This window comes from Ovis canadensis, chromosome 6, assembly GCF_042477335.2.
Source record: "Ovis canadensis isolate MfBH-ARS-UI-01 breed Bighorn chromosome 6, ARS-UI_OviCan_v2, whole genome shotgun sequence".
Classification (NCBI taxonomy): domain Eukaryota; kingdom Metazoa; phylum Chordata; class Mammalia; order Artiodactyla; family Bovidae; genus Ovis; species Ovis canadensis.
Window position 1 is genome coordinate 109,868,449 of NC_091250.1, and position 25,454 is coordinate 109,893,902.

The 25,454-nt window shown below is 42.9% G+C and overlaps 1 protein-coding gene across 2 annotated transcripts in view; it reads left to right on the forward strand.

The window, feature by feature from the left end:
* ANXA3 (annexin A3) overlaps positions 1 to 25,454 on the forward strand; it is a 74,399-nt gene that overhangs the window by 13,057 nt on the left and 35,888 nt on the right. For both annotated transcript variants that reach the window (XM_069594452.1, XM_069594453.1), the window contains exons 3-4: positions 15,612 to 15,699; positions 23,322 to 23,416. In XM_069594452.1, coding sequence (XP_069450553.1) covers positions 15,612 to 15,699; positions 23,322 to 23,416 — 183 coding nt within the window. The remainder of the gene's footprint in view (positions 1 to 15,611; positions 15,700 to 23,321; positions 23,417 to 25,454) is intronic.

Genomic DNA, 25,454 nt, shown 5'->3' on the forward strand with positions numbered 1-25,454 from the left:
CCCCATCTATTTCCCATGAAGTGATGGGACCGGATGCCATGATCTTCATTTTCTGAATGTTGAGCTTTAGGCCAACTTTTTCACTCTCCTCTTTCACTTTCATCAAGAGGCTTTTTAGTTCCTCTTCACTTTCTGCCATAAGGGTGGTGTCATCTGCATATCTGAGGTGATTGATATTTCTCCTGGCAATCTTGATTCCAGCTTGTGTTTCTTCCAGTCCAGCGTTTCTCATGATGTGCTCTGCATAGAAGTTAAATAAGCAGAGTGACAATATACAGCCTTGACGTACTCCTTTTCCTATTTGGAACCAGTCTGTTGTTCCATGGCCAGTTCTAACTGCTGCTTCCTGACCTGCATACAGTTAAAAAAAAAAGAATGAAATTGTGCCATTTGCAGCAACATGGATAGTATAGTCCATGGGGTCACAAAGAATTGACACCACTGAGCGATTTTCACTTCACAAGCTCTTAGGTATAAAATAAGCTATAAAGGATATACTGTACAACATGGAAATTATAACCAGAAAAAAAACTTATACTGTAGTCTGTTGTGTACAATAGTGTTGTCTAAAGAAGGAATGTATATACCTTAATTTGAAAATGCTTTATTGCTAAAAAAAATGCTAATCATCATTGAAGCCTTCAGAGAGTCATAATTTTTTTTGTGATAATAACACCAGTAATTGCTGAGCACAGATCACCATAACAAATATAGCAATAATGAAAAAGTTTACAATATTGCTGAAATTACCAAAATGTGATGCAGAGACATTCAGTGAGCAAATGAGGCTGGAAAAAGTGGTGCCGATGTACTTGTTTGATGCAGGGTTGTCTCAAACCTTTAATTTGTAAAAATGCACTATCTGGGAAGCACAATGAATTGCAATAAAGATGTGGTATGATTGTACCTGTTTTTGAAAGAAATCCGAAGAGGATTTTTGCTTTTGTGCCATCACTATATTAATGTGTTGTTTGTTGTTCAGTCGCTAAGTCATGTCCAACTCTGTGAACCCATGGGCTGCAGTATCCAGGCTCCTCTGTTCTCCACTATCTCCCAGAGTTTGCTCAGATTCATGTCCATTGAGTCAGTGATGCTATCTAACTATCTCATCCTTCTCCTTTTGCCTTCAATCATTCCCAGCATCAAGGTCTTTCCCAATGAGTCAGCTCTTCACATCGGGTGCAAAGTATTGGAGCTTCAGCGTCAGTCATTCCAATGAATATTCAGGGTTCATTTCCTTTAGGACTGACAGGTTTGATCTCCTTCAGTCCAAGGGACTCTCAAGAGTCTTCTCCAGCACCACAACTGGAAAACACCAATTCTTTGGTGCTCAGCCTTCTTTATGGTCCAGCTCTCACATCTGTACATAACTACTGGATAAACCATAGCTTTGTACAGACCTTTTTCAGCAAAATGATGTCTCGCTTTTTAATATGCAGTGTAGGTTTGTCATAGCTTTCTTTCCAAGGAGAAACACCTTTTAATTTCATGGCTGCATATTTAATGTAGGTCTTTCTTAAAACAGAAGTGGTTTAAAGTGAACTTTCAAAAAGCTGGGGAGACCCTTGGCTTTACACCATTTTGGCTTATGGAAGGTTTCGTAAGGATGCTCTACATTCAGTTAACAAGGGAAACCTAGGTACCTCTGTTCAGGCTTGGCTTCTGCTACTTCACCCCAGATTAGAGGACCTGGTGTCATATCGGTTTACACTCTTTGAACTCAAAATCTCTCGTCATATGTCGCCTTTACATCTACAGCAAGCGCTCAGGTAGTCCACAAATTAGAATGTCTTGGAGCATTTTTATTAAGATGCCATAGCTGTATTTTTCCTATATACACCTCTGCAGGGCTGGGTTTCTCCTGAGAATACGCGGAGCTCTTTGCTCCTTGGTCAGTTTCTAACTTTCTTTTACAGAACATTGATGAATGCAGGTCACTTTGTTTGAACTCTCAAATTGGTATTTTTCTTATGCTACTAAAATTTTTCTACATTAGCTCATAATCACTGTAATCATCATGAGCTCTTGTTACATCTGAACTTGCTATACACTCTCCTTTCCCCATTCGAAACTTTAGTTTGCAAAATAAGGAAAAGGAACATAGGGCAGCTCTGACACCAAGGTATAGAAGAAATTTTATAAAAATATAACTTCTGTTAAATATAAAGAAGTTCATCGAAAGGGTGTGTGCGTGTGTGCTAAGTCAGTCATATCCGACTCTGTGAGGCCCTATGGACTGTAGCCTGCCAGGCTCCTCTGTCCATGGGATTCTCCATGGACAGAGGAAAATACTAAAATAGGTGTGGTCAGAGAGCATCTATTTGGGGAAAATCCATTGGTTTCAGATGGCTCAGAATCATTCCGATGGGCAGGAGGATGGTATCAATTTATAATAAATCAGGTCCAGGGAACAGGCAGAATCTTCCTTACTAGAACAGCTGCAGGGATATTAGTTATCAAGGAATATGTTTTTAGAAAAAAATTACTATACTGAAATGATAATGATTACAACATCCACTGAGTACCCACTACATGCCAGGTTCAGGCTTCACATAAACTGATCTAATGCTTTCAAAGCTTAGAGGATATACGTACTATTATTATACTCCTTTTACAGAGGAGGAAACAGACGTAGCAAGAGACAAAGTAATCGGCTCATGGTCATATTCAAGAGTTTGCCTTTTAACCACTTAGTCATGAAAAGGAGAACTGGGGTCATGGCTGGATAGTCTACAGTAGAGTCCATTGAACTAGGTACTTGCTGCTTTCATGGTTTAACTACCCTTTGGATGAGTCAGGTGGCGCTAGTGGTAAAGAACCCACTATGCAAGAGACCGAAGAGATGCAGGTTCGATCCCTGGGTTGGGAAGATCCCCTGGAGGAGGGCATGGCAACTCACTCCAGTATTCTTGCCTGGAGAATCCCATGGACAGAAGAGCCTGGCGGGCTACAGTCCATGAGATCACAAAGAGTCAGACATGGCTAAGCACACATGCCTCAGGTTTAAGAGCTCTGTTCTGACTTCAGACAGGAGCTGCAAGTCTCTGAGCCACTTGCTGTTCTGACCCAGGGGCTACACATTAGAGGGTGTCCATGACCCTGTTCAGTAATTCTCTAGAACACCTCACAGAATTCACTGAAAGTGTATTTCGGACTGCAATTTTACTGTAAAACCTACACATAGAGCAAAGTCTGGGAGGGCTCTGGATGCAGAGCTTCCTCACCTCTTCCCATGGAGTCTGGGCCCCTCACCTTCCCTGCACATCGGTGGGTTCACCAGCACCTCTGAGCCTTGACGTCCAGAGCTTTCACTGGAGTTTCATTGCATAGCCAGGATTGATTAAATCAGTGGCCACAACTGAACTTGGTCTCCAGTCTCCTTCCCCTCCCAAAGTGCCAACCTTCTAATCACATGACCAGGCTGATGTTTCAGTATCTTGGGGCCTGCCTTGAGTCACCTCAGTAGCACAGCAAAGACACTCCCATCACTCAGGAAATCCCAATGGATTTTAAATTATTTATTAATTGATTGATTTTTTGGCTGTGCTGGGCCTTCGTTGCTGCAGGCGCCTTTCTCTAGTCGTGGCGAGCCTGGGCTGCTCTTTGTTGCAGTGCGCTGCAGGCTCCTCACTGTGGTGGCTTCTCGTTGCAGAGTACCGGCTCTAGGACACACAGGTTTCTGTAGTTGCAGCACATGAGTTTGGTTGCCACTCGGCATGTGTAATCTTCCCGGAGCTGGGATCAAACCCAGGTTCCCGGCATTGGCAGGGTAGATTCCCAACCTCGACTACCAGGGAAGTCCCTCAGTGGTTTTCAAGCTCTGTGGCTGGAATCCAGGACAAACATCAGCTATATGTTTACCAAACCATATATATACACATCGAGGATGAGTGAAGTGTCTAAAACATCATATTCCTGTAAACGTATTCCTGCCATTTTTATGGAAATAGCACTGGTTATCTTAAGCTGATCAGAAGCTCTGATTGGAAGTCATATCTTTAATCACAGATAAGACTGGAGGAAGTGAGTTAATGTTTTATAATAGCCCCAGATTGGCAGGCAGAGTCACTCAAAACATGGGGTCCGTGGAGAAGAAATTCAAAAAGGGATGCTTCATGGTGGAAAGGTTGGGAAAAGTTTATCTAAAGTGGAAACTTGCTGGTAGGAGAAGCTAACCCATCCTGTGTGTCCATAGTAAGTTAGAGAGCACAGCTTCCCTTCCCACCCCACCCTTCCTGTTTTTCCTGGGAACAAGATTGTTGCAGTTTGACAGAGGAAGATACAATGTTCCCAGTGTGTAACTCTTAGTTCAGGTCAGTTCAGTCGCTCAGTTGTGTCTGACTCTTTGCCACCCCATGAATTGCAGCTCGCCAGGCCTCCCTGTCCATCACCAACTCCCAGAGTTCACTCAAAGGCATGTCCATCGAGTCGGTGATGCCATCCAGCCATCTCATCCTCTGTCATCCCCTTCTCCTCCTGCCCACAATCCCTCCAAGCATCAGGGTCTTTTCCAATGAGTCAGCTCTTCGAATGAGGTGGCCAAAGTATTGGAGTTTCAGCTTTAGCATCAGTCCTTCAATGAACACCCAGGACTGATCTCCTTTAGGATGGACTGGTTGGATCTCCTTGCAGTCCAAGGGACTCTCTAGAGTCTTCTCCAACACCACAGCTCAAAAGCATCAATTCTTCAAGCACTCAGCTTTCTTCACAGTCCGACTCTCACATCCATACATGACCACTGGAAAAACCATAGCCTTGACTGTTAGGAAAAGACAATAATGGTAGAGCTCCCAGGAAAGGTACAGTGTGCTAGTGTGGAGGGCATTTGGGGAAGGCAGTGCTTTAAATTCCACCCCATGGATAACATCAGCCCTGGGCATTTGGACATTTTTGGTCCTGGGTGCAAAGGATTCACGGGCTTCCCCAATAGCTCCATGGTAAAGAATCTGCCTGCCAGGCAGAGGACACAGGAGACACGAGTTCGATCCCTGGGTCAGGAAGATCTCCTGGAGGAGGAAATGGCAACCCGCTCCTGTACTCTTGCCAGGAAAATGCTATGGACAGAGGAGCCTGGCAGGCTATAGTCCATGTGGTCCCAAAGAGTCAGACGTGACTGAGCACACACACAAAGGATTCATAAGCGCCCCATCCGCTTTCATATTTCTTGCTTTCGTGGGGACTTCCAACTAGACCTTTCTTCCCTGTGTGTTTGCTCTTCTTGACCGTGCAAACTGAAACCGGGTGAAAGGAGAACACCTGTGTTACACACACGTGTGTGTGCTGAATTTCTTCTCTGGTGTCCCTATTGTTTACTTCATCTCAGGGCTGGATGATCTAGCTTTCTAACTGTTTTTATGGAAACGGACTTCTCACATCTCAGGCAGTACAGCCATCCTGCCTGAGTAGGTACTTTCAACATGATTGCAACTTTCTGTCTGGTGTATGTATCAAACCATGTTTCCCGAAACTTCTGTAGGTAAATATTGACACTCAGACAGTAACACAGATGGTCTTCTGCAGGTAGTTAATGAAAAACAGGTTAGACATGGATTTCAAATCAAAACATTTAGAGCTTTGTTTTAGGACAAAGCCTGCAAAGAAATACTGTATTATCTGAGTGAGAAGGGAGAGGCTTCTTGGGAATGAGTGGAATGAACATTAAAGGGCTGTTCTTTGCCACTCCTTGACCCAAGCTTAACCACCAAGGAGGGAGGGTGCCTCTTTTATATTTTATCATAGTAAAAAGTGTAATTTGCCAGTCTAACGTGTAGCCATTGAAGAAGCCTTTAAATCAGAGGTGAAGAGGCAATGAGCAAGTTTTATATTGAGAGCAAGGAATGTGAAGGGGAGAAGCGGAGATGTGATTCTCTTGAATGTCTTTCTTGGCAGACGCAAAGCAGTTAGAAAGCATAAGTATTAAGCAATAAGATTAATAACAGACGTCTCACATGAATGAAGAAAATAAGTCAAAAGGGCAGAAAATTCTCACGTCTACCCCTTCCTCCATTCTCAGATCTTTGCTCCCTTCATTTTCAACTATTTGTGTTTGATTAAATGCCTCACCTAGATCCTGGAGTCATGTTTAAATAAGAGCAGTGACAGCCCCATGTGAACAGGATTTACAAACGGTGAAGAATGCATTTGTCAGATTTTTGAGATACGGCGCGGAGCTCTGAAAACTCTGGTAGAAAGCATTTTGTACTCAAAGGGCATGAAAACCCACTCCAGTATTCTTGCCTGGAGCCTTCCCTGGACAGAAGAGCCTGGTGGGCTACACGTCCAAGGGATTGCAAAGAGTGCGACACTACTGGGAAACTAACACTTTCACTTTCATTGATTCATGCAACAGATACTTGCTAAGCATCTACTATGTGCCAGACACTTTTAACCTCTGCAGATCCAGCAGGGAAAGAGAAATAAAAAAGCCATGGAGCGTACATGCCTTTCACTTTTTTTTTTAATGATTTTTTGTTTTATTAACCAGCAAACATTTTTAAGCCTTTTACGTCCCCTGTGTCTTATTTATTTACCTATATTGGGCTGGGCTGGATCTTCGTTGCTGCGCACGGGCTTTCTCCAGCTGTGGCGAGTGGGGGCTGCTCTCTAGTTGGCACTGCACGGGCTCCTCCCTGTGGTGGCCTCTCCTGTGGTGAGGCGCGGACTGTAGGGAGCCTGGGCTCGGTAGTTGTGGCACACAGGCTTAGTTGCTCCGTGGCTTGTGGGATCTTCCCAGACCAAGGATCAAACTTGTGTCTCTTGCATTGCAGGTGAATTCTTTACCACTGGGCCATAAGAGAAGTCTGCCTCTGATGTTACTAGAGAAGACAGCTAGTAAATAAAAAATAAGTGTGTAGTATATAAAGTCAGTTTTAACTGCTCTGGAGAAGAGCTGAGGTAGGGCGTGAGAGTGATGGGGTGCATTATTTTCTGCTCAGGTACGTGAGCAGAAGTCAACCTGGAGCCAGAGAGTGGACTGGGAGGATATTTGGGGGAAGAGCATCCAGGCAGAGGGAATAGCAGATGTAAAACTCTGAGGTGGAAGAGCAATAAGAAAACTCCCGTGAAGTGACAAGATTTGGGGGAGCATAGAAACTCTCTTTTTTATCAATTCAGGGGCCCTCATGGGCCACAAGACTCCCAGTAGTCCCCGCAAGAACTGTTGGCGTTGCCGTTGTCTATGCTTGCTTTTTCCCCAGTGGCTCAGTGGTAAAGAATTTGCCTGCAACCCAGTAGAAGCAGCAGGAGATGAAAGTTTGGTCCCTTGGGTCAGGAAGATGCTCTGGAGAACAAAATGGCAACCCACTCCAGTATTGCCTGGAAAATCCCAATCCATGGGGTCGCAAAAGAGTTGGACACAACTGGGCAACTAAACAACAACAAAGGTTTGCTTTGCATTGCTGCTGCTGCTGCTGCTAAGTCGCATCAGTCGTGTCTGACTCTGTGTGACCCCATAGACGGCACTCAACAGGCTCCTCCGTCCCTGGGATTCTCCAGGCAAGAATACTGGAGTGGGTTGCCATTCCCTTCATGTCACTTTCCAAACATACTCGTACAAAACTCATAAAATAATGCATTTTAACATCATATCATGTGGACATTAATGACCTTGGCCATCAGTGTAAGAAACATTCTTCCCAGAATGCTATGAGCGGTAAATGTCTCTGATCTTAGTCCCATGGATTCCCATTGCCATAGAAGTGAAGTGGGAGGTGAGTGGGTGTCACCACTATACTCCTCCAAATCTGCCAAGGCAGTCACCATTCTGCAGCCAAGGACTTCCTTAAAAGATGTAGATGTTGCCAGATTTCTCACTGCAGTGAGTCAAGTTCCCTATATCTTTCACAGTTACAGTGGCAGTCCCTTAGGTGGAGGCATCTCCCCCTTAAGATGGTTAGATATGCACAGAGCTGAGGGTTTGACCAGAAGAGTCTTCAACTTTTTGTGGTCCTTGACCAAGAAGAGCATTTGATTGTGAAGTCTTAGCTAAGTAAAGCTCCTGATTTTGATTGTGGTCTAAAAAATTAATCCTCAGACACTGGGGATAGAAGACTCAAAAGAAGATGATTCCAGCTTATGTATAAGCTGTCACAAACAAGTAACGAAAATGATGCTGAGAAAGAAGTTTATCTTGATGCAGTCTTTTCAGGGGTGCAATGGTTCAAGCTCAATCCAGACAGCTGGGTTTGCTGCCTTTGACAGAGAAATGCTGAGTGCGTGGAGAGACAGGAAGGAAGATACAGTAGAATCACTGGAAACATCCCAGGTGCACCAGGCATGAAAGACCTGGTGCCTAAAGAAACACTTACGTAGTCCTGACATCTTCCAAATCTCCCAGCATATGGTGATCACTTTGATTTCTGGGGTATCGATATTTGAAGGAAGCAACTTTATCAGGCAGCCAGCTGTCTAGGGTAGACCTCGGAGAAAGTCCTCACCTTGGGATGTCACTGTTTTGCTTCTGTCTACTAACAGATAGATGGGGAAACCATGGAAACAGTGACAGCCTTTATATTCTTGGGTTCCAAAATCACTGCAGGTGATGACTGCAGCCACGAAATTAAAAGACGCTTGCTCCTTGGAAGAAAAGCTATGACAAACCTAGACAGCATATTAAAAAGCAGAGATGTTACTTTGCCACCAAAGGTCCATCTAGTCAAAACTATGGTTTTTCTAGTAGTCATGTATGGATGTGAGAGTTGGACCATACAGAAGGCTGAACTCCAAAATTGATGCTTTTGAACTATGATGTTGGAGAAGACTCCTGAGAATCCCTTGGACTGCAGAGAGATCAAACCAGTCAATCCTAAAGGAAATCAATCCTGAATATTCATTAGAAGGACTGATGAAGCTCCAATACTGTGGCCACCAGATTCGAAGAGCCGACTCATTAGAAAGCCCCTGATGCTGGGAAAGATTGAAGACAGGAGAAGGGGGCGACAGAGGATGAGATGGTTAAATGGTATCACTGACTCAATGGACATGGGTTTGAGCAAAGTCCAGGAGATGATGGAGGACAGGAGCCTGGTGTGCTGCAATCCACGGGGTCACGAAGATTCAGACACGACTGAGCAACTAACACAAATCGCTTGTTTGTCCCCATCTTCCCAAATTTCTGAATCACATTCATCTTTCTTCTCCAGGTCAACACCTTCCTTTTTTATCACATTCCAATGCTCTGTCTCTGGGACTCCCCCAATGAAATCACAATAAGAAAAGCTGGCATGTGTGGCTATTTTCTCATTTGAGCGATCACAGGAAGGAATGCAAACTCTTCCCTTGAACATCTTGGATGTGCTGCAAACAAAGCCATAATGGAAGCCTTGGGACTTCCCTGGTGGCCCAGTGGCTGGGGCTCCATGCTCCCAGTGCAGGGGGCCCTGGTTCTATCTCTGGTCGAGGAGCTAGATCCCTCATGTCTCAGCTAAGAGTTTGCATGCCTCCAAAACATCCCACGTGCCGCAATAAAGATTGACTGTCTCACATGCCACGACTAACACCCAGCTCAGCCAAATAAACAAATGTTGTTGTTCAGTCGCTAACTCATGTCAAACTCTGTGACCCCCATAGACTGCAGCGTGCCAGGTCCTTCACCATCTCCCAGAGCTTGCGCAAACTCATGTCCATTGAGTCAGTGATGCCATCCAACCATCTCATTCCCTGTCACCCTCTTCTCCTCACACCCTCATTTTTTCATCAGGGTCTTTTCCAGTGAGTCGGCTCTTCACATCAGGTGGCCAGAGTATTGGAGCTTCAGCTTCAGCATCAGTCCTCCAGTGAATATTTGGCATTGATTTCCTTTAGGATTGACTGGTTTGATCTCCTTGCAGTCCAAGAGACTCTCGAGTCTTCTCCAGCACCATAATTCAAAAGCATCAATGTGTTGGCACTCAAATACATAGATTCGAGCACTTTTCTCCAGCAGCAGTGAGCTTGGGCTTCTCTCTAGTGCAGGGTGCGGGTTTCTCATTGTGGTGCTTTCTCTTGTGGAGCATGGGCTCTAGGGCAAGCGGGCTTCAGTAGTTTCAGCTCCCGGGCTCCAGAGCACAGGCTTAATAGTTGTGGCGTACAGGCTTAGTTGCTCCAAGGTATGTGGGATCTTCCCGGACCGGGGATCAAACCCATGTCTCCTGCATTGGCAGGTGGATTCTTTACCACTGGACCAGCAGTCGCAAGTCCATTCCAGGGCCTTTAACTGTTAAGTTTCTTTGTTTTTGAAAAGCACTCTTCCCTGGAAAATTGAATGAGAGGTTTTACATTTTTAAAGTTTTGATTGCTTTTGTTAATTTTTTGGTCTACTTCATTGTTGCTTTTATTCTAAACCCTCATGACCCAGCAGACTCTTTCAACATTGGGCAGAGAGTGACCATTTCTCCCTGGCTCTTTGAGAGTTCCCAAGTCCTAGAGGCTTATAAGAGGCTTTGATTTGAAGGCTTAACTCTGGGACATGGCCTTTCCAGGGCTTTATGAAGTGATGGGGCTCTGGCTTTGCCTCACTTTCAAAATGTACCTGCAGCAGCTGCTATTCTTGCTGTGGAGCATTGGGCTTTAAATATGTTTGCTCCCTGTCGAGAGGATTGGCACCCTCTGATTTTCTTTTTCACCCATTTTTCTGAGTATAAAAGTTTGACTTCTTGCAAACGCAGTGCCTTTTCATGAAGAAATAGATACGACTGACTTTCCTGAGTTAAGGACAGTCTGGCGTCTCTCAAGCGTAGTAGCAGACAGCTCCCCAGGACTGGCTTGGCAGGCCAGTGGCTTCAAGATGTCAGGTGCTATGACTGACATGGGAAGGAGAGTTTTAGAGCATCATGGAAAACTAAGTAGGCATGAAGTAGATGCATCTAGCATTAGGAGCAAAGACTGACCACTTGCCAGTTTTGTGAACTTGGACAACAGCTTTGTCTTCATCTTCAGATGGGATTTATTGATATTCTATCTGCCTTATCAGTTTACTGTGAGGGCTGAATGAGCTAATGCAGGAAACGTGCTTAGCAAACTGTGAGTAGCAGCAATTGTTAGTAATGTTAAGAGCTGTTATTTCCTCCCTTTATTTAGACATTCCTTGCTGTAAATTTATTTTCCAACTGGTTTCAGGATCATGTTCCCTTTGGGGGCATCTGACGGTCAAGTTTGAGGGGAAAAAAACGCGTTAAAGGAAAATGGATGAAAATCTGATCAATCTTGACTAAAAATAAAAAGACTCTGCCATGTATTTATGTGATGTCCTGCACTAGCACTGACACTTTGTTAGGGTAGTAGGGTTCGTGGAAATAAGCTAAGTATTGATTAATAATTTAAATGTCAAAGAATTACGCCTGCCGTGGGGCAGGCAATGGAAGCAGTTTTGTTTGGTTGTAAAAATGCCAACATTCCTGAAACAGTGAGCTCATCATCAAATTCTTCTTCCACGCCCATAAAAGAATCTATGAATTGTTTGCTCGATTTTGTTTTGGTTTTCTGGGCAACTAAGAACAAAATAGGGCAGTGATTCTCAAGCAAGTTAGAGCATTAAAGTCCTCTGGAGGGCTTGTGAAAAACGTGGACCCTGAATCTTCGCACCAGAGTTGTTGATTCAGTAAGATGGGGGTGGGGCCTGAGAATTTGCATTTCTACTAAGTTCCCAGGCAAGGCTGATGCTGCTGATCCAGGAACTGCACTTTGAGGACCATTAATATGGAATGTCCTAAGGCCTTCAAATGTGGTGGAGACCTCAGGGCGATTTAGTCACCAGGAAGTGGGTTCAAATTCTGGGTCTGTCCTTAGTAGCAGAGAGCAGAATTATGTCAAGCAAATAATCTCTCTGAGATCCAGTTTTCTTCTTCTGTTTTTAAATGGAAATGGTACAGCCTTCTCCCTCCTCCCCTTCAGGTCATCGGAAAACTTAAAGAAGATGTCTGTGAAGCACTTTGTTCCTTGCCTGACATGCATTAATTTAAGAGTCCATTAACTTCTTTTACTGTAAGATGTTTTTTCATAAGTCGTGTATTTATTTCTGAGTGTTTGGGGCAAGAAGCTCTGTCACGTGGGTAAACTGCTCATTTAAATGACTGAAGCAGTTTGAAAGATTTCACTAAGATTCCATTTCAGAATTACCATGTCATTTGTCATGCTGATGTGTGTGTGTGTGTACTTTTTTCCTTTTAATTAAATTAGTTTCTTCCCCTTAAATTCTTACAAGAGTAGCAAGATGCATAATGGATTGGGAATTTCATCCTTCGTTTGTACATTGGAATTTCAACATATTTTCATGCGTTGGTAGAGGGCAGTGAAAAGGTCACAGCTAGAATGAAAACCCTGAGTTTTCATAATTCATGGACAATTAGAGTCTGACTGAATTTTGTCTTTTTATTCAAAAGCAACCATGTGAGTATCTCCCTGACACAGAAGCACCAGTTGCTGTTCAGTCACTCAGTCGTATCCAACTCTTTCGGACCCCATGAACTGAAGCACACCAAGCTTCCCTGTCCTTCACCATCTCCTGGAGTTTGCTCAAACTCATGTCCATTGAGTCAATGATGCCATCCAACCATCTCATCCTCTGTCATCCCCTTCTCCTCCTGCCGTCAGTCTTTCCCAGCATCAGGGTCTTTTCCAGTGAGTCAGTTCTTTGCATCAGGTGGCCAAAGTGTTGGAGCTTCAGCTTCAGCATCAATCCCTGCAGTGAATATTCAGAATTTATTTCCTTTAGAATTGACTGGTTTAATCTCCTTGTTGTCCAAGGGACTCTCAAGCTTCTAAACCATGAAGTGTCTAACACCTCATTTCTCAGGACCATTATTTCATCTGTCTAGAGTAGGGCCTGGTCATATGCATTTTAATCAATGAAAAATTAATCAGTCAATCTGTGAAAGAAGTAGAAAGTTTTATTCAAGCCAGATTGAGGATTATGATCTGGGAAGAGGCTCTCAGAAAGCTTCAAGGACTGTTCTGCCCACTAGAAGTCAAAGCACCGGTAGGTTAAGTTTTTTGAAACAGAGAGCTGTTCCTTAAATGACGTATTATTGACAGTTCACACAGTCACATTGGCAGGTACAAAGTGTTGCGTCACCATGACCTCTTCCAAGATCAAGGAGAAGAATGTTATCTTTAAGAAGCTGTCCTGTTGGTATTGGGAGAATGTTGCTCTTTATGGCTGAGCAGGTATTCCTGCCAATGGGCAAGGTCTGTTCTGTGCGTAATGAATTTACATAGTGCAGTGTTGGGGAGAGAGGACGCCAAAGGGCAGAGAAATTTTTATGTGTAAATTTTACTTGTCTTGCCATAAAATGAATTTTATTTCACAGAAGAATTAGCCCAGGTGGTGCAGAGACTGCATTTTAAGATAGACAAGGAAAGGGCTGCAATGGTCAAGACAGATTTCAGGTTCAGATTCTGCTGCTTAACTAGCTATGTGGACTTGAGCAAATTCTCCAATCTTCTCTACTCCCCCCACCGCCCCAATTTGGCTGTTTCCTTTTAAATTTATTTTTTATATTAATCTTGATTGGAGTATATTGCTTTACAATGTTGTGTTACTTTCTCCTGTACAGCAAAGTGAAACAGCCATACATAAACATGAAAAGTGAAAGTGAAAGTGTTAGTTGCTCAGCCGTGCCCGACTTTTTGCAACTTCATGGACTGTAGCCAGCCAGGCTTCTCTGTCCATGGAATTCTCCAGACAAGAATACTGGAGTGGGCTGGCATTCCTTTCTCCAGGGGATCTTCCCGACCTAGAGATGGAACCCATGTCTCCTGCATTGCCGGTGGACTTTCTGAGCCACCAAGGAAGCCCCATATACATACCTATATCCCCTCTTTTCTGGATTTCCTTCCCATTTGTTAATAGGTCACCACAGAGCACTGAGTAGAGTTCCCTGAGCTACACAGTAGGTTCTCATCGCCAATCTTCTTAATTCTTGGTCTCTCATATGTGACATGGGTCATTCTTACTCATTGGGACCATTATACAGGTTATATAGTTAGTGGATTTTAAAAATGCCTGGCATAGTGCCAGTCACAAAGCACTCAAAAGCTCCAGTATTGTGATGGTTCTTCTAAAATGCCACACAGGAAAGGTGGACAGATAAGATAAACACAAAAGTTCACAAAGGACTAGAACTGAAATGAAGTCAATTGGCTGTGTGTTAATCCGTAAAATATTTACTAAGTCTTCAAGAAAGAGAATTCTCCAAAGATTATGTTGAAGTGACTGATACCTTGCAGGTGGTTTAGATCAGGTACATTCGTGACTAGTTTCTAACTTGGTATAATCACTTTCCAAAAATTTATTTGTTTATTTATTTATTTGACTGCCCTGGGTCTTCATCGCTGTGTGGGCTTTCTCTGGTGGCAGTGCTCAGGCTTCTCACTGCAGTGGCTTCCCTCGTTGTGGGGCACAGGCTCTAGGCTCACAAGCTTCAATAGTTGTGGCCCGTAGGCGCTAGAATGCAAGATCAGTGGTTGTGGCCCAGGGGCTTAGTCGCTCCATAGCATGTGGAATCTTTCCGGATCAGGATCCAACCTGTGTCCCCTGCATTGGTTGGCAGATTCTTATCCTCTGTACCACCAGGGAAGTCCTGTACTTACTTTTTTAGTATCAAAACTCTATTTTGGACACCTTAAGGTAAAATGATGTTGGATTGTATTGAAACAAATTAATCAAATCTACTGAATCAGCAGACTATCATTTTTTACTGTCAGGACATCAATTTTCCATTTACGTTCACATGACAAGATAATGTCCTTTCATGAAAATACTAAACACTTCAGGAGATGCTAAATGAAACATCGTAACACAAGACAACAGAGCCAGTGTTACTCAGTAATAGGATGGGAAGATCAGTTTAGAAAGAAAGCAGTACTATTATAGACAAGTTTTTATTCAGAGATTTAAGAAATGCCATAGAAGTATGACTTGGATTTTTCTCAATTTCTCTTAAGCAATTTTAATAAATTTTATTCCTTCTATAGAATAGTCTTTCCCAGCTTACTGAAAAAATTTTAAATTATGTGCTTAAAATTAGTATTATGGCATGTTTTCATTTCCATGCTGTTCCTGAAGACCTGTCAGTGGAGCCTTGAGAAGAGAATTTATTCGCCACAATTGTATTTCCATTAAACAAAGCTTAAGAACAGACATTCCTAATGGGGTTTTCATTTATGGATCCTGTGGGGAGGGTTCCCCAGGGAGGATGGTCAACATTAATTAAAACATCTTGAGGCCTGTGAGCCGCAATTACTTCTCCGTGAGATGCAGTGAAGAGCTTTGTATAATCCCATGAAAACAGAGGATGCAGGAAAATTCCTGCTTTCTCATCGCTTTCATGAAGATGCAGCTTTTAAGCAAATATTCTTCAGAGTTACCACAATTGACATAATTCATTGCTCTAGGGAACAAATGTTTTATACTTTCAATTTGTTACCCAGAAAAGGAGAGGCCTTTTATATGGGGTAGTTGTCATGTTGCCTGCATATCTAAGCCAGGAGAGTCTTGAACCACCCCTGAAGTGATGATAAGGTGTGCAAATTATGGGTTTGTTATGTGGTTCCAGTAGGCATATGGGAGTATGCATATGTAATATAAGTAAAGATGTCACTTTGAACTGGTGGGACTGTCGGTTATTTCTTTCTAGGTTGGAAAGCGAGGGACAATAAGAGATCATTCTGGCTTTAACCCATCGGTGGATGCTGAAGCGATTCGTAAGGCCATCAGAGGAATTGGTGAGTAATGCTTTACAATTTCTTTCTTACTATTGAAGCAGATCAGGAATTAAAGCTAAAAGTGCATAGGTTCAGGTTGCCCAAGTTGCCTTTTTTACTTAATTAGAGAAATTGTAAGGCACTTAAAAAACTTGTGAAGAGGAAAAGTGTAGGGTACCCAGTCTATGTGTGTGTGTGTGTTTTCCACGACAATCATATGAGGTGGAGACTTTTATTCTCTTTAGTTTACAGATGGGGGAACTGCAGCTCAGAGGTAGTGAGTTATTTTCCTAGGGTCACACGCGAGTGGCAGAGCTGGGATTCAAACCCATGATTGAAATACCAGGTTTCTTCCAGGGTACCGTGCTTTCACAACACCAGGAGAGTGTCAGTGGGCATAGGCATGACCTGTAAGAGGTATTTAAGTTTCTATTTATTTATTTTTATCTATGGCTGTGCTGGGTCTTCGCTGCTGCGCACTGGCTTTCTCTAGTTGTGGCGAGCCGGGGCTACTCTCTGGTTGCAGTGGGAGGGCTTCTCATTACAGTGGCTTCTCTTGTTGTGGAGCATGGGCTCTAGGGCACACGGGCTTTAGTAGTTGTGGGGCATGTTTCCCTACGACATGTGGGATCTTCCCAAACCAAGGATTGAACCAGTGACCGTGGCACTGCAAGGCAGATTCTTAGCTGCTGGACCAGTGGGGAAGCCCAGGAACCCAGTTTTATCCAGTCTTAATATTTGCCATGTTTCAGTTCAGTTCAGTCGCTCAGTCGTGTCCGACTCTTTGCAGCCCCATGAATCACAGCACGCCAGGCCTCCCTGTCCATCACCATCTCCTGGAGTTCACTCAGACTCATGCCCATCGAGTCAGTGATGCCATCCAGCCATCTCATCCTCGGTCGTCCCCTTCTCCTCCTGCCCGCAATCCCTCCCAGCATCAGAGTCTTTTCCAATGAGTCAACTCTTCGCATGAGGTGGCCAAAGTACTGGAGTTTCAGCTTTAGCATCAGTCCTTCCAAAGAACACCCAGGGCTGATCTCCTTCAGAATGGACTACTTGGATCTCCTTGTAGTCCAAGGGACTCTCAAGAGTCTTCTCCAACACCACAGTTCAAAAGCATCAATTCTTCGGCGCTCAGCCTTCTTCACAGTCCAACTCTCACATCCATGCATGACCACAGGAAAAACCATAGCCTTGACTAGACGGACCTTAGTCAGCAAAGTAATATCTCTGCTTTTCAATATGCTATCTAGGTTGGTCATAACTTTTCTTCCAAGAAGTAAGCATCTTTTAATTTCATGGCTGCAGTCACCATCTGCAGTGATTTTTGAGCCCCCCAAAATAAAGTCTGACACTGTTTCCACCGTTTCCCCATCTATTTGCCATTAAGTGATGGGACCAGATGCCATGATCTTTGTTTTCTGAATATTGAGCTTTAAGCCAACTTTTTCACTCTCCACTTTCACTTTCATCAAGAGGCTTTTTAGTTCCTCTTCACTTTCTGCCATAAGGGTGGTGTCATCTGCATATCTGAGGTGATTGATATTTCTCCCAGCAATCTTGATTCCAGCTTGTGCTTCTTCCAGCCCAGCGTCTCTCATGATGTACTCTTCATAGAAGTTAAATAAGCACGGTGACCATATACAGCCTTGACGTACTCCTTTTCCTGTTTAGAACCAGTCTGTTGTTCCATGTCCAGTTCTAACTTCTGCTTCCTGACCTGCATATAGGTTTCTCAAGAGGCAGGTCAGGTGGTCTGGTATTCCCATCTCTTTCAGAACTTTCCACAGTTTATTGTGATCCACACAGTCAAAGGCTTTGGCATAGCCACTAAAGAAGAAATATAGATGTTTTTCTGAAGCTCTCTTGCTTTTTCTATGATCCAGCAGATGTTGGCAGTTTGATCTCTGGTTCCTCTGCCTTTTCTAAAACCAGCTTGAACATCTGGAAGTTCACGGCTCACGTATTGCTGAAGCCTGGCTTGGAGAATTTTGAGCATAACTTTACTAGCATGTGAGATGAGTGCAGTTGTGTAGTAGTTTGAGCATTCTTTGGCATTGCCTTTCTTTGGGATTGGAATGAAAACTTTTGCCATGTTTATTTCCTTCTAAACACTACCATGGGCTTCCCGGGTGGCGCTAGTGGTGAAGAACCTGCCTATCGATGCGGGACACTGACTGAGCAACTAACACTTTCACTTTCAAACACTGCCATGACCATCACTGCTATCAACAGTCATCATCATTATCACCATGAATCATTACAGATACAGTCCCTTCTGATTCTGTCTGGATCTCATTCCCACCCTATTCTCTAGAGATAAACAACATTCTCAATTAGAAATATATTTCCATGAAACTTTTAATTCTGTACTCCGTATGTGTGTACATGTTGTTTTGCATGGGCTCAAACAGTATAAATGGAAATCCTACTGGAGGTATTCTTCTGCAACTTATTTTTTATCCCTTAACATTATGTTTTTGAGATTTATCCATGTTGATATGTTTAGCTCTGGTTCATTAATTTTAACTGCAGAGTAGTCTATTGAATTACTATGTCGTAAGATGGAAATAGTGATGGAACTTTTAAATTGCCCACAATTCTTTTCTATTACAGTATAAAAGTACTGCACTGAATAGTCGTGCTTATATCTTCTGTGAATGTTTGCTAGCATGTCTCTAGAATATAAATTTACTAGAAATTTTGCCAAACTGCTCTCTCAAATGACTTTACAAATTAGCATTCCTACCAGCAATATGGTTTCCCAGGTGGCACAACAGTAAAGAATCCGCCGGCCAATGCAAGAGACACAGGTTCCATCCATCCTGGGTCAGGAAGATCCCCTGCAGAAGGAAATGGCAACCCACTCCGGTATTCTTGCCTGGGAAATCCCATGGACAGAGCATCCTGGTGGGCTACAGTCCACGGAGTCGCAAAGAGTCAGACACAACTGAGCGACTGAACACACACGCAGCACCAGCAATGTATAAGACTTTCTCTTGCCCAGTAGTCTCATCCATACTTGCTATGGTCATCCAGTAGAGTGGGTCTAAAACTGTACCTCATTCTATTTCCTTCCTCTCTCTTGTCCCTCATTACTGATGCAGTTAAGCATCCTTTCTTGTTTATTGGCTTCCTTTCCCATGAATTACTCCTCCATACCTTTTATCCATTTTTCAGTTGGGTTGTGTTCTTTGGCTTGGCAAGAAATAGCTTTTTAATTTATTTTTTAAATAAATTCTGGGTATGAAACATTTTTTTTAAATTACAAGCCATGAAAACATCTTTTCTCCAAATGTGATTTCCTTTTCACTTGCCTACAGTAACTTTAATCGAATAGAAGTTTTAAATTTTGGTGAAATTAACTTTACCAATATTTTTTGTAATAACTTATACTTACTGTCTTTTCTGTGGTGAGCACATAAAGATACCCTGCTGTATTTTCTCCCCCAGATTTTACAGTCTTATTTTTCACATTGAGATCTTTAATCTGCCTGGAGTAAATGCTTGTGAATGGCATTTAAATCTAATTTGATTTTATGTGGCTATGCAATTGTCCCAGTGCAATCGATTGAAGAGTTCATCCTTTCCACACTGATTTGTAATGCCACCACTGTCTCATAAGCTTTGCTATTTTTCTGCTCTCTGTTACATTCCATTGGTCTATTTGCCTCTCCCCATCTTTATACAACATTGTCATAACTACTATTATTATTTTATAGTGACACTAGTTTCTAGTAAACCGGGAGTTTTTCTTCTTGGCTCCTTGCCCTCTCCTATAAATTTTGGGGTCAGTTTGTCAAGTTTCATGAATTATATTATTCAGGTTTTATATCAGTTTAATATTATAGTATTTCTGCCTGTTTAGTTTTTTTTTTTTTCTGTTTTAAAATGAAAGTTATTTCTTTATCTACCTCTTGTTTCCCTATTTCCACACAGTGTTGAATAGACTTTTCCATGAGGCTATTGTCAAACTGAATGCATTAATGGCCTTTAAATTCTCTCTGTTGTCTTTCTTCCTTTACATTATGTTTCTTCACAGGTTTGCAGACCCACTCTCAGGAGGTTTTCCTTTGTAAAACCAGGTGTCGAGGTGGCATTTGCCTTAGGGACGTGTGAGATCCAGCCTCTGAACCATGGGGCGTCTTGGTTTAATTTCTGGTCTTGAGCATTTGCAGAAATAAGAGAGGAGAGATTGCCTGATGTACAACCTACGTGTGATGTCTTGGGGCATAAGGTATAGAGAAGCAGAGAAGGAGGTGGGAAATTAGAACAAAGACATGAAGCAAGAGCTGGTGGTGGCGGTTTAGTCACTAAGTCGTGTCCGACTCTTGAGACCCCATGGACAGAGGAGCCTGGCAGGCTACAGTCCATGGGATTCTCCAGGCAAGAATACTTGAGTGGATTGCCATTTCCTTCTCCAGGGGATCTTCCCAACTCAGAAATCAAACCCAGGCTCCTGCATCATAGGCAGATTCTTTACCAACTAAGCTACAAGGGAAGCCCAAGCTAGGTCCAAAGAAACTGGTACACAAGCTAAGGAGCTTAAGCTTCACCCTGAAGATTACAGAGAATCTTTAGGATTTCTATCAAGGAATTGATATGATCTGTTTAAAAAATCATCATTGATATGATGTGTTTAAAAAATTTACTTAGGCAGAACTCTACAGTATGAATTATAATGGGATCAAGTTAGGAGGCTACTGAAGTTTCCAGGTAAAATATGGTGAATGCACAGTAGCAGAAAAGAGGACAAATTCAAGAGATTCAGTTGATTGCTACAACGTAAAGAGTAGGGAAGAGAAAGGAGTATAGGATGACTTGAGAATCTTTGCTTGGATGACTGTATCTGTATTGGTATCATTGACTCGGGAACACAGAATGAAAGATGAGTTAGAGAGGAAGCAGAACAGAATGGAATAAAATCCAGTGGAATGAATGCAGATAGAATCCAAATGGAATGAATGCACCCTGGAGCAGCTGAGTTTGAGATACTTGTAGTTAGGTGCTCAGTCATGCATCGGTCCAGATGCCATGACAGGTCCGAGTTGATAATCAGATTCACAGAGCACAACGAAGATTTAACCTAACTCTGTTTCCTTAACTACACAGAGAATACAAGACCAGAGATCCACTGGGGCAGCCTCTTTCACTGGCAGGCCCAGCAGCTAGTCACATACACTTTCTTTTGCCCCATCATTCACGTAGAGTGAATGGTCCATGGCACCACTGCTATGGACAAATGGGACCAAGGTGTGTGTGGATCACGCAACATGGGGAAGATGAGCCTTGAGTTCCAACTGATATTTTATACCATTCTAGCCAACTCACAGCCCCCAACCCAGGGGTAGTCCTCTACCACAAAGGAGTAGACACCACTTCCAACAATATCTTAATACTTAATTACTAAGAAAATGGTGACGTAGAGGTCATTTTCATGCCAGACACGCATTAACTCTTTTAGTTCACTTCATTCGCTTAGTCGTGTCTGACTCTGCGACTCTATGGACTTAAGCATGCCAGGCCTCTCTATCCATCACCAACTCCCGGAGCCTCCTCAAATTCATGTCCATCGAGTCAGTGATGCCATCCAACCATCTCATCCTCTGTTGTCCCCGTCTCCTCCTGCCTTCAATCTTTCCCAGCATCAGGGTCTTTTCCAGTGAGTCAGTTCTTTGCATCACGGGGCCAAAGTATTGGAGTTTCAGCTTCAACATCAGTCTTTCCAAAGAATATTCAGGACTGATTTCCTTTAGGATGGACTGGTTGGATCTCCTTGCTATCCAAGGGACTCTCAAGAGTCTTCTCCAACACCACAGTTCAAAAGCATCAATTCTTGGGTCAGCTTTCTTTATACTCCAACTCTCACATCCATACATGACCACTGGAAAAACAAAAGCTTTGACTAAACAGACCTTTGTTGGCAAAGTAATGTCTCTGCTTTTTAATATGCTGTCTAGGTTTGTCATAGATTTTCTTCCAAGGAGTAAGCATCTTTTAATTTTATGGCTGCAGTCACCATCTGCAGTGATTTTGGAGCCCCCAAAAATAAAGTCTGTCACTGTTTCCACTGTTTCCCCCTCTGTTTGCCTTGAAGTGATGGGACCAGATGCCATAATCTTAGTTTTCTGAATGTTGAGTTTTAAGCCAACTTTTCCACTCTCTCTTTCACTTTCATCAAGAGGCTCTTTAGTTCTTCACTTTCTGCCATAAGTGTGGTATCATCTGCATATCTGAAGTTATTGATATTTCTGCCAGCAGTGTTGATTCCAGCTTCTGCTTCATCCAGTCCAGCATTTCTCATGATGTACTCTGCTGCTGCTGCTGCTGCTCCTGCTGCTAAGTCGCTTCAGTCGTGTCCGACTCTGTGCGACCCCATAGATGGCAGCCCACCAGGCTCCCCTGTCCCTGGGATTCTCCAGGCAAGAACACTGGAGTGGGTTGCCATTTCCTTCTCCAATGCATGAAAGTGAAAAGTGAAAGTGAAGTTGTTCAGTCCTGTCTGACTCTTTGGGACCCCACAGACTGCAGCCTACTAGGCTCCTCTGCCTATGGGATTTTCCAGGCAAGAATACTGGAGTGGGGTGCCATTGCGTTCTCCTGATGTACTCTGCATATAAGTTAAATAAGCAGGGTGACAATATACAGCCTTGACATACTCCTTCCCCTATTTGGAACCAGTCTTTGTTCCATGTCCAGTTGTAGCTGTTGCTTCTTGACCTGCATACAAATTTCTCAGGAGGCAAATCAGGTGGTCTGGTATTCCCATCTCTTTCAGAATTTTCCAGTTTGTTGTGATCCACACAGTCAAAGGCTTTGGCATAGTCAATAAGGCAGAAGTAGATGTTTTTCTGAAACTCTCGCTTTTTCAGTGGTCCAACGGATGTTGGCAATTTGATCTCCGGTTCCTCTGCCTTTTCTAAATCCAGCTTGAACATTAGCCCTTTACTTGTACTTAAAACAGGTAGTTAAGTATATGGGTCTGAAATGCCTGAGACATGTATGGACCAGTGGACATAGACACACATGTTTTGGGCTAAAAGGTTTGGATTAAGGCTCAGATTCTTGCTGTGCCATTTAAAAGCCTCATGACTTTGGCAAATGAGGTGCGTTTCCTAAGTTTTTACATCTTTATCTTTAGAACAGTTTAATCATACCTACTGCCCTGGACGGTATTAACTATGACAATTAATAAAAGGTGCCTAGTGTGTGGTAGGTTCTCAGTTAGCATCAGTTCCTGTTTTCTAGAGAAAAAAAAAATGACTTTGTATACCAAATATGGAGATAAGAGAAAGATAGAAGGTGAAATGACAGTGACTGAACCTCACAAGGATGAAAGAAAACCTACTTCAAAAGCGGCATGATCCTTGTGGTTCTTCCTCTGTCTGATGTCTGGATGGGAATGTTTGAGCCATGATGGCTTTCTTCCCCTAAAACTATCCAAATAAAGTTAATTTTCTTTCCTCAAAGCGAGGGAATCAAAGAAATAAAGATGCCAACCTGATAAGACCTGGAAATTAGAAATTAAAATGCCTTCCTCTCTGCATCTGTTTCAGACAGTTAATCATCTTTCTTTTGTTCATGACAGATACATTAAGCCTATTTGGGTTGATGGTGAATACAATTATTTTCGTCTCATTTAGGGACCGATGAGAAAACACTGATCAGCATTCTGACTGAGAGGACGAATGCACAACGGCAGCTGATTGCTAAGGAATATCAAGCAGTATGTGGAAAGGTACGGTTTCCCTAACATAACCGGCAGTAATGAGCTAATCACTGATGGATCAGGGCTGCTCCCACGTGATGATGCCCCCAGATCTTTTATTTCAGCCCAACTGTAACAGAAAGTGTCCAGTATATCCAGTCAATAGCCTGGAATAGATGTGGTTTTGCCCTTAACTGTCTGAATGGCCTTGGACATGTTGTTTGACCTTTCTGGACCTCAGTTATCTTCACCATTGAATAAGGAGGTTTGCCTTGGATCAGTGGCTCTAAATCAAGGATGATTTTGCTCCCCAGTGGCTATTTGGCAGCATCTCCAGACATGCTGATTGCCACAACTGGTGGGAGAGGGATGTTGCTGATACCTCATGGGACAAGATCAGAGAAGCTGCCCAACATCCTCCAATGTGCGAGACAGTCCCCACAACAAAGAATCATCTGATCAGTTATCTGATAAGTCCTGTCTTAGGTGATTTTCAGTTTCTCTTTCAGCTTTAATATATTTATGTAATTATAGATTTTTAAATTCATTCAGTGAATGAAAATTTACTAAACACCAGAAGTTTTATAAGAATTCTTCAGGAACATTTTGTGTGTCTTTTCCACCTAGTTTTTTGAGTGTTGAGTTTTAGGCCAGCTTTTTCACGCTCCTCTTTCACTTTCGTCAAGAGGCTCTTTAGTTCCTATTCCCATTATGCCATTAGTGTGGTATCATCTGCATATCTGAGGTTATTGATATTTTTCCCAGCAATGTTGATTCCAGCTTGTGCTTCACCCAGCCTTGCATTTCACATGATATACTTTGTACAGACTTTAAATTAGCAGGGTGACAATATACAGGCTTGACATACTCCTTCCCCAAATTTGGAACCAGTCCATTGTTCCACGTCCGGTACTAACTATTGCTTCTTGAGCTGCATATAGGTTTCTTAGGAGGCAGGTAAGGTGGTGTGGTATTCCCATCTCTTTCAGAGTTTTCCAGTTTGTTGTGATCCACACAGTCAAAGGCTTTAGCTTCATTTAGTCAATGAAGCAGAAGTAGATGGCTTTTGAAATTGCCGTGCTTTTTCTATGATCTCTTTAAGAAAATTAGCAGTGGCCACAGGACTGGAAAAGATCCTCTCCTTTCCAGTTCATATCAAATTTGGCAATTTGATCTGTTTCCTCTGCCATTTTTAAATCCAGCTTGTACATCTGGACATTCTCAATTCACATATTGTTGAAGCCTAGCTTGAAGGATTTTGATCATTACCTTGCTAGCATGTGAAATGAGCAGTTGTGCGGTATTTTGAGCATTCTTTGGCATTGCTTTTCTTTGGGATTGGAATGAAAACTGACCTTTTCCAGTCCTGTGGCCACTGCTGAGTTTTCCAAATTTGCTGGCATTCTGAGTGCAACACTTTCACAGCATCATCTTTACAGACTTGAAATAGGTTAGCTGGAATTCCATCACCTCCACTAGCTTTGACTGTGGTAATGCTTCCTAAGGTCCGCTTGACTTCACACACCAGGATGTCTGGCTCTAGGTGAGTGACCACATTATCGTGGTTATCTGGGTCATTGAGACCTTTTTTTGTCCAGTTCTTCTGTGTATCCTTGCCACCTCTTCTTAATCTCTTCTGCTTCTGTTAGGTCCTTGCTGTTTCTGTCCTTTATCGCGCCCCTCTTTGCATGAAATGTTCTGTTGGTATTTCTAATTTTCTTGAAGAGATCTCTAGTCTTTCCCATTCTATTGTTTTCCTCTATTTCTTTGGATTGGTCAATTAAGGAGGCCTTCTTATCTCTCCTTGCTATTCTCTGGAACTCTGCATTCAGTTGGGTATATCTTTCCCTTTCTCCTTTGCCTTTTGCAAAGGGAAATGCTATAACGTAATTTTCATTTTTAAAAGATTATTTTAGCTGCCTGGATAATGAACTGGTAAGGGAAGAGTAGAAACATAGCCCAGTCGGGCTGTTGGATCCAGAATCAAGAGGGTGTTGTGACCATCCGCAGGCAGCTGAGGCCTCACCCAGCAATGTTCTCCCAGCCCACGGCTCCCTTAAGACACCCT